At 48.0% G+C, this 8,464-nt stretch overlaps 2 protein-coding genes across 2 annotated transcripts in view; both read left to right on the forward strand.

Moving 5' to 3' along the window:
* Positions 1-1,050: 1,050 nt before the first annotated feature.
* STEHIDRAFT_156231 (uncharacterized protein) lies at positions 1,051-1,394 on the forward strand (the record flags this gene model as incomplete). Its single annotated transcript, XM_007303465.1, has 3 exons — positions 1,051-1,066; positions 1,133-1,243; positions 1,294-1,394. The coding sequence occupies 3 exons, from the start codon at positions 1,051-1,053 to the stop codon at positions 1,392-1,394; spliced, it is 228 nt and encodes a 75-aa protein (XP_007303527.1).
* A 4,850-nt stretch (positions 1,395-6,244) lies between these two features.
* Positions 6,245-8,464, forward strand: part of STEHIDRAFT_96294 (family A1 protease) — a gene marked incomplete at its 5' end in the record, with an annotated part of 9,671 nt that continues 7,451 nt past the window's right edge. Inside the window, 12 exons of the mRNA XM_007303466.1 lie at positions 6,245-6,539; positions 6,603-6,623; positions 6,682-6,758; positions 6,818-6,833; positions 6,940-6,985; positions 7,052-7,135; positions 7,193-7,278; positions 7,333-7,456; positions 7,510-7,637; positions 7,673-7,703; positions 7,761-7,934; positions 7,990-8,014. Coding sequence (XP_007303528.1) covers positions 6,245-6,539; positions 6,603-6,623; positions 6,682-6,758; positions 6,818-6,833; positions 6,940-6,985; positions 7,052-7,135; positions 7,193-7,278; positions 7,333-7,456; positions 7,510-7,637; positions 7,673-7,703; positions 7,761-7,934; positions 7,990-8,014 — 1,107 coding nt within the window. The remainder of the gene's footprint in view (positions 6,540-6,602; positions 6,624-6,681; positions 6,759-6,817; positions 6,834-6,939; positions 6,986-7,051; positions 7,136-7,192; positions 7,279-7,332; positions 7,457-7,509; positions 7,638-7,672; positions 7,704-7,760; positions 7,935-7,989; positions 8,015-8,464) is intronic.

The raw sequence follows: 8,464 nt of genomic DNA on the forward strand, positions 1-8,464 counted from the left end.
TACCCTGCTGTGTTTTTCAGTAAAATCCAATCTCCGTAATTGCTTCAGGGGTTCATCAACAGGGCTCAGTAGGTCTCAGTACGCCTCTGTCAAGTCTCAATGATTCCTCTCCTGCAGAATGTTTTTGAAAAATATCCTATGTCGAAATTGGGAACAATGGCTCTGTTGGAGCGTTCCTGAAACATCACGCAGTATGTTCTATCCGCCTTTTCTTCCTCTTGGGTTACCTCCAATGTCAGATGGCGATGTTGACCCCGCTTCTCCCGCTTTACTTCCGTCCATGCATGCGTTTCTGGCGACTCCGATTTTTTCCCCGAAGAATTTTGGAAATGGATCTGGTCCAAGTGCTCCGCATGAAGAAGGAGCATTGCCGGTACTCTAGCTGTTCTTTTGTCCTTCTGTCAACAGATTGGGTGATTCGTTGGTGGGACAGGTATTGAGAGATGTCTGTGCTCCTCTTGCCCGCGCTTTTCCTGATCCGCTGCTATGCGCTATCGTATGGGCCCTGTGGCCCAAGGGCATAAGCGGTTTGATTGTCGTTCTCGCTCCTCTCATCATCTTTCGCTGTGCGATAGCTCCAAGTGTGTTTACTATCGCCTATTTGGGTTTCCTCGAGGCAGCTGGGCGCACAATTGAATGACGTTGGCCTCTTCACAAATCCTCGGACCAAAGTTTGACATTGTCTGTTCTACACGCCACCTAACTGTTTCAGTCCCTCTCATCCATGCCGCTCTGTGCCACCGTTCTCAACACTGGACACCCCCTCACATGTTTCGCGTTTAGTCAGAGAGCACTCACCACTCAGAATTGCATCGAAAATCACAGATTTCACCGCTCGTCATCTGCTTAAACAGGTATTGTTCTCGTTCTTGGACGAGGATTGCAGCCTGTCACTGTCACTTCAGAACAGTTTCCCGTGGACTCGCTTCATCGCGAGAGGCACATTTCCAGTATCGGTATCGTATAAAGGAAAGCATCGTTTTCAGGGTTGTTTTCCTGCCACCTCTATCTGGTTTCAGAAGCCTCACCAATACGCAGACTCCTCTAGCCATGTCTCAACAAATGGGTACGAGCTTGGCCATGTTTCCGTCTCTCAGTTCATATACGAAACCATAATATTTCGTTGTTATAGACTATGTTATCGAACTGAACAACTATTGCCAGTCGAAAGGCCTGGTAGCGAATTGGAACCACCGGGACATTGGTACGGGACATCAGCCCCGACACGTGATGACACTCATACGTGAGTTTCCCTTCGCTTGAGCACTGTCACAATGTACTGAAAATTAACAGTCAACAATGAGCCATGCACGACGGGAGAAGGCGGTCGCATAGGTGCTGCTAAGTCTGAGGCCGCCCGTCAGTTTTTGCAGAGATACGTTTGGAGGCACTAAAGCTCCGGTAAGTCATTCGTCCTTGTCATATCCCGATATGATGTCTGAACGAACTTTTAGTCCTATACCTTCGACGAAGACCTTGCAGTACATTTATGGGCCCTTTTTGCGCGCCTGTGTTTACGGGTCTCGTTATGTAGCAATAGACTAAGCCTTGCAGTTGTATAACATTATTATGGACCTACGACCGGTATCACGCCCGAGAAGAGGACCTTATAGCCGACTGAGGCTAGGCCCATCCCCCTTGTGCGCATATAACCTTATAAGTCGAAAGCACAGTGCTAATGTGGATTGTGGCACTCGACAGTAACCACTCCGTCGATGCCATAGCTGCATGGACAGTATACACTGGCAGAAGGTCCGTTTGATTATGCCTTTGTCGCTCTTCAAAATGCTTCTGCCACCGAGTTATGTCTACGACTCTTAAAGAATTTCGGGTGTTCAAGGTTTAGATACCATCATACGTGATTATTTACATGAGGGAACATGACCTTTGTGCGACCCTGAAAACGGACAGAGGGCGATAGTGCCTATCGCCACGAAATATAGCCTTAGTCTAGTATCAAGACGCAACGCCATTCGGGCATATTTCTTCATATCGGACCTTAGTAGTGCTGTTGCCCGGCGGTTTGTAGCTATATTATGAGCACTGAGTCGAAATACCTTGCTATTTTGTCCTCTTCTACCAATTCTAGCCGCACAGAGAGCCTTAGGGGTTGAGGTCGATTGATATATTTGGTCTCTCCGAGTAAGCTACTTTCTATCCATATGGCCGGCGTTTTTGCGCCCGAATCCCCAGACACCGCGCCAAAGCATATGTATAAATACGGACGTAGTTGCCATCGCGGATACATCAGTCGCCTTGGCTCAACAAAGGTTGAGATGGCCTCACTATTCATATGTAGACCCTCGAACTCGGCGCCATAGTACTCCACTTAGGCAGTACCTGATTCGCCCAGAATATGTTGATACCCTGTGCAGTGAAAACTGATAAATTCCGTGCTCTTTCAGCTTATCGATTCATTTTTACTGCGTAAGTCGCCGTGACATCTTGAGGAGGAAGGGCCACAGTGGCGTCAAGTAAGAACGACAGTCATAGGCCACGTGGTCGCGTTAACTTCCGGGCCATCCGATCTTCTCCGTCGAGTTCCAGCTGTCCATCATTGTAAACTACCATCTTACTTGCTTCAGTTCGCCTCAACAGCGGCTTGACGCGGCGGCCGCAAGATATGTCACGGTGAAAGGAAGTCTTATCGCTTAACGAGTTGATTCAGGTGTAGTGCATTAAGAGTCGTAAGCGTATCCCCACTCGTTTCTATATTGTCGTGGCTACTTCAAGTCTCCATGTAATGATCTTACTCCCGGGCCAGTTCTACCGTCCCGGACCACGTCGATATGCTCAATTTCACTGGTGGTAAACCTGTGAAGGCCACCTCAAAACTTACTGACGGTCATTTTCGACGTCGTCGGCAAAGGTGCGATAGCACCCTCCTACCTGTACGTCCGAATCTATTGGTTGCTATTTAAATTGGGCTTAGGAAGTTAGGCAATGCCACCCTCCACACTTCCATGGAATCGGAGGCCGCCACCCTTGTGGCGGTTGGCGACTAACGTGTTTGATAGTATAGGCGATATCAGTGATCATCACGCTCCAGGCTCTCGCTGTGCGTTACCTGATTCTGCGACAATTGGCGCCGGTTTCTCGCATGAAGTGCTGTTGGCTCTGACGCACCACGGTATTGTTAACTGTAACGGGAGCAAATAGCGAGAGCATCCCGAGAATCAACCCGACAATTGCATAAGTTCACATGCCTCAGAGCCAACGGGTACGTCGATATGAGCGCGCACTCCCCGTCACTATGAATCAACTTAGCTCGGGGATTGCCTGGGATGATTTGTGCTGTGACACAGTGTTTGTTCCGCCATTTTCTGTTCAAAGTAAGCTGCATTATAAGCATTATTTCATTCTGGACCCGACTCTCCTTCTTCTTCTTTTGGCCATGTCAAAGAATCATCCGCTCGAACACTCGACTAGATGATTATTTGATTTCGCTGAATAATTCGGGCTGCGGGGACCCAACCATGCGACTTGTAAGTTATGATGCTAGAATGATTCGTGCATAACTCCATGATAATCCTTGCCGGTACCGTCTTCTTTATTGACTTCCGTCCCGCGTTGTGCATATGCCACTTACGATCCGTTGCGGGACGTTGTCCACGGTGTTGTATCCAAACCCGATGTTGGTGAAACCTATCCCAATAGCATTTGGGGGCAACTTCATCATGTCTGAAGCCTGTGCAGTTGACCTTGTCATCGTATTTTCTGAATTTTATTATACACGCATCTCTACATGAGCGACCATACTCTGTCCAGACCCATCGTCAATCCTATCGAACAATGCATATGCAGCTTGTAGATGTATAGCTGCGATGTATTCGCTTCATTTTGACGGGAGCTCAGCATGAAACTGTCTTCGCGCATCATCACGGCTTTCCAACACTGTTACTTCATACTGAGAGGGGTTATGCTCTCGAGCATGCCATGATCCTGCAATGCATGAACTTGTTTTACCGGCTTGTCGTTCTCGCCGTTGTCGGTATAAAAGACACGAGAAAAAAAAATCAATATCCAACCCATCCACCAAGCTCTCATACCACCTGTGCACGCACGACGACCAGTTTCTCTAACATCTTTTGAATCGTCCTTATATGTCGTTCAACAGGGGTAATGCTCTACTTTGTTATCCGAATCCCAGCTGCTTAATCGTTGCTCTTGTCTTCGTAGATTTCACAAATGAACTCAACGAATATCTTCAGGACTTCAGCCCTAGCAAAGTACAGAATTGGGTCTTCGGTCAGACAGGGCCTGACAATTGTCCAGAGCATACTGCCATTTTAAAGGGTGAGTAACTTTCTCCACATCTAGCGATTACATGCCTTGAACAAAATGTGACACGTACAGTCGATGGAGTTCAAGAAGCGATAGGGACTGGTAACTCCAGAAATGCTGCGAAGAAGAACGCGGCGCAGGTTTATCTAGCATCTGTGGGAAGAGGCTAATGTGAGTTTGTACTCCTTTTTCACAACACTACTATCAATGTCTCTATAATGCATTTATCACATTTTAGATTGACTCGTGATCCTGACGCCTGCCTGTGCACGGAGTTGCTGCTATTCTATGTTCCTTGAGTGCACCTGTATAGTATAGTATTTATTTGGATGAAGGATCCTTTGTATCAGACTATGTGAAGGCCCGATGAAGAAGAAGGAATGAGATTGTTGAACCGCTCTCTACTGAGGTACTCTACGGTGTCAGAAAGCTAGAACTTTTGGTCAGCTATGTCTCTCCTTTCTGATCCGTCTCGCTGTTTGCAAAGATCGATACTATATAAGTGACGCTCACTAATTGAGTTGTCTCATACTTCCCGTATCTTCGAACGGAGCGCGGAGGCAGGTAGTAAGAGTTCTTGAACTTGTTGGGGCGAAGTTGGGTTGTGTTATTGCTTTTTCCGTATTCGCATCTTATACATGATCGAAACTCATCACCGACAAAAATTTGGTGTGTAGTAAAACACAATTGGCGATAAATAACGACAAGATATGGCGTACTATGTACTAGGTTAAAACACACACGAAGCAGTGGCCGCTGCTTATAGTAACTTAGAACGTGACCCACTCGTTCCGTTTTCTTCCGCACATGCTTTCGTCTGTCACCCGCATGCACCCGATTAACCACGGCGCTTCCTTGCTATTGACGGTCAACAGCTTGGGCATCTTCTTTTCTCTGCTGCGTCTACCGGTCAAGGACTCATCGTGATTTCCGCCTCAAATCATCTTCCTATCCGCCCTCTTGATCCACTGAGCTGGCTTGCTGCATCTTTTACATGTCTTACCACGCAATAGAGGCTCTGAACTCTGGCACCGATCTGGGATGCCGACAAATCCGATGGCTGTGATTATTCTCGCGCATCAGAATATGGGATGATTTGGCGTTCCTTCCTCCTCCCAGCAGTAACTCTCAAGGTCTCTGGCCAGCGTTTTCACGAATTTGAGTGATATGTTATCATAACTCTATAAACGGGCCATGTACAACTCAAAAGGGCCTCTCAGGCTGTTTTACTCTTACGCGGTCACTGCTGACCTCGACACTTTCCGCATAGAACAGTGGCAAGAAGGCCGGTATGAACATCGGAAGCCCGCCGCCTTCTTCTGCCATTCTCGGACGCTGCTTTCCGATTCTCATACAGTCATCTTTCTCATGTTATCTTGTCCTTGTATTCCACAGGCGTTGGCCGCCACAATCCAGGACTACTGGTCTTTGTTCCTACTTTCTGCACATCCTGGTGTCCCTTCCTCGTCATAGCATATAAACGGCCCAATGACCGACATATATCCGGGGAATTCTTGACGCGAATACGCTGGGAAGCCATTATTCTTGCTATCGCCAATCTTCTCTTCGTGTGCCTCTATCGTACACTTGTATGCATAATTGTCGATCCTGCATCTGAGATCCTGCACACCGTCCATCAGCAACGATGATCATATCCGGTCAAATTAATGGTAATTTCATCGAGTACATCGGTTAAGCAGAAGTTTTGTAGCGCTAAACTCGCACCAGTTGGTCTACATAAACCATCTCTAGTTTGTGTTCCATCTCTGCTACTCCCTCGGGCCACGTAATCGCTCTATCTACGGATATAGAATCTATATATAACTAGAGTCCGCACAGATTTACCTGGGATGTGCATCAGCTATTCTCACAGCTGAGCACTGTCTTTCGTTATAAAGGGCTCTACGAGGAACCTGCATACCAGCCTTCTCCTGCGATAACCACAGCTCCGAATCCGACCATGTTTTCACCTGTATATCTCGTCTCTATCATTCTTGCCACAGCCTTGAATGTCGCCGCCTCGCCCACTCACGTCGTCCGCGACTCACTGGTTACTCTCCCTTTTGCGAAGGTTGTCAATGTCACCTCCCCGGCCCATCTGATTAAACACGGTCAAGCTCGTGCGAGACTACTTCGTGACAAGGCTCGGGCTAAGCAGCAGGGACTGAGCTCAGATGCTGTTGTGAGCGCACCTGCAGAGAACGAGGCTGTTTCATATGTCGCCAACGTCGCGGTGGGAAGTCCTGCCACAACCTGTGCGTGTACTTTGTTTATCTTCTTCTTACTACTCTCTTATCTGACCTTGGTCTTCCCTCCAGACCAGCTCATTGTGGACACCGGTACGATGTTCCTTAACTTCTATCGATATTCTCGCGATATTGATGCATTCCGAACAAGGCTCTTCGAACACATGGGTTGGTGCGGGAAAAGCTTTCGTTAGGACAGGGACAAGCACCCCGACTATCAATGCTGTGGTACGTCATTCAATAGAGCTTGCGAGGTCCTTATGTTGTGCTCAAGCTGTACTTATCAGTCTGTGACATACGGGAGTAAGTGCGGTTGAATCTCGTCAGATTCCTTCTGCTTCACATTCCTTTCCGTCAAACCTGCCCAAACCTCGTTCACTATCACATATTGACTGCATAATATTTCTAGGTGGCTCTTTCTTCGGGCAAGAGTTTACCGACCAAGTAAGCCTAGGGTGAGCCTCGGCGTTGTAGTCTTTCCTCGAAAAGCTTACAGAAAGCTTACTAATCTGGTCTCGTAGGCCTGGGTTGACCGTCACCGAACAGTCCATAGGAGTAGCGGAGGAGTCCACAGGTTTTGACGGGGTGGATGGTATTATAGGAATGTGAGACTTTCGTTTTATCGCAACACAAACCAGTCAAATGATGCCATTCTTCTTCAGTGGTCCTGTTGACCTTACCGAAGGTACCCTCATACCAAGTTTCTTCTCAACCATCCCCACCGTGACGGACAACCTGTTCACTCAAGGTGAAAAAAGTTGTATACTCATCCATGGGCAAAACTGATCTACGATACACCTAGGAGCAATCTCCGCTCGCGAAGTTGCTGTCTCCTTTGAGCCTACCACAAATCTAACGAATGTAAACGGGGAACTCACGTTCGGTGGGACTGACTCAAGCAAGTTCACTGGGGATATCACCTTCACGTTAATGCCTTTCTTTACGTTGATTTGGAGAGGGACCTAACATTATCCAACAGGCCAGTCACCACGACTTCTCCTTCGAGCGAGTTCTGGGGAATAGATGAGTCCATCACCTACGGTACTGATGGTGCCTCTATCCTCAGTACCACTGCAGGAATAGTAGGCAAGTTACACATTGCCGTCGGTCAAACCTTCTCCGGCTAATGATGAATCGTTAAGACACCGGCACCACGCTCATCCTGATCGCGAGGTCTGCAGTTTTTTTTTTTTGGTAGGACTTACCGGATGATCCCTGACGATCGCCCAGTGATGCTTTGGCTCTCTATGAGACTGCGACAGGAGCGGTACCCGATAGCACGACAGGTCTCCTCCGGCTCACGACTGCTCAGTTCGCAAACCTCCAACCGCTGAACTTCATCATCAATGGCGCGACCTTTACTCTTACTCCTAATGCCCAGATCTGGCCTCGTGCTCTCAACAGGTAAGACGAACTCGCTAGAAGTAGCACTCACTGCTAATATTCGATGATTTTACAGCGCTATTGGTGGCACGGCGGACAATGTATATGAAACGGCCTTCGGGCTAAACCTAACTCTTTATTTCTCGGCGTTTCTAAGGAGTGTACGCGCCTTGCAGGCATTGTGGCCCCAGGTGCCACTTCGACGATGGAGATGTGGGATGGATAGAGGGATAGGCACGTGACCAGTCATGTGGTAGGCACGTGATGGCATGTGACCTTGTGGTCGTGATGTAGGGACATGTGACCAGGTCTGGAACGTTCTAGAATAGTCTTGTGCATGTTGACTCAGCGGTTTGTACCCATTGTGCCCATTGCTGGACCCACTGGATATCCATGAAGGATTCCTGTAGTGTTCACTCGTTAGTGTACAGTGAGGACGTGCCCTAAAGGGTCAGCCCAGGATGTATATAAGAACCACCTGTATCGTAGAATAGTTCCCTAACTCGATCTCCTTTGCTTCTCGCCATACTCAGTGTGACCTTGTGTCCTGG

This window comes from Stereum hirsutum, assembly GCF_000264905.1.
Source record: "Stereum hirsutum FP-91666 SS1 unplaced genomic scaffold STEHIscaffold_6, whole genome shotgun sequence".
Classification (NCBI taxonomy): Eukaryota; Fungi; Basidiomycota; class Agaricomycetes; order Russulales; family Stereaceae; genus Stereum; species Stereum hirsutum.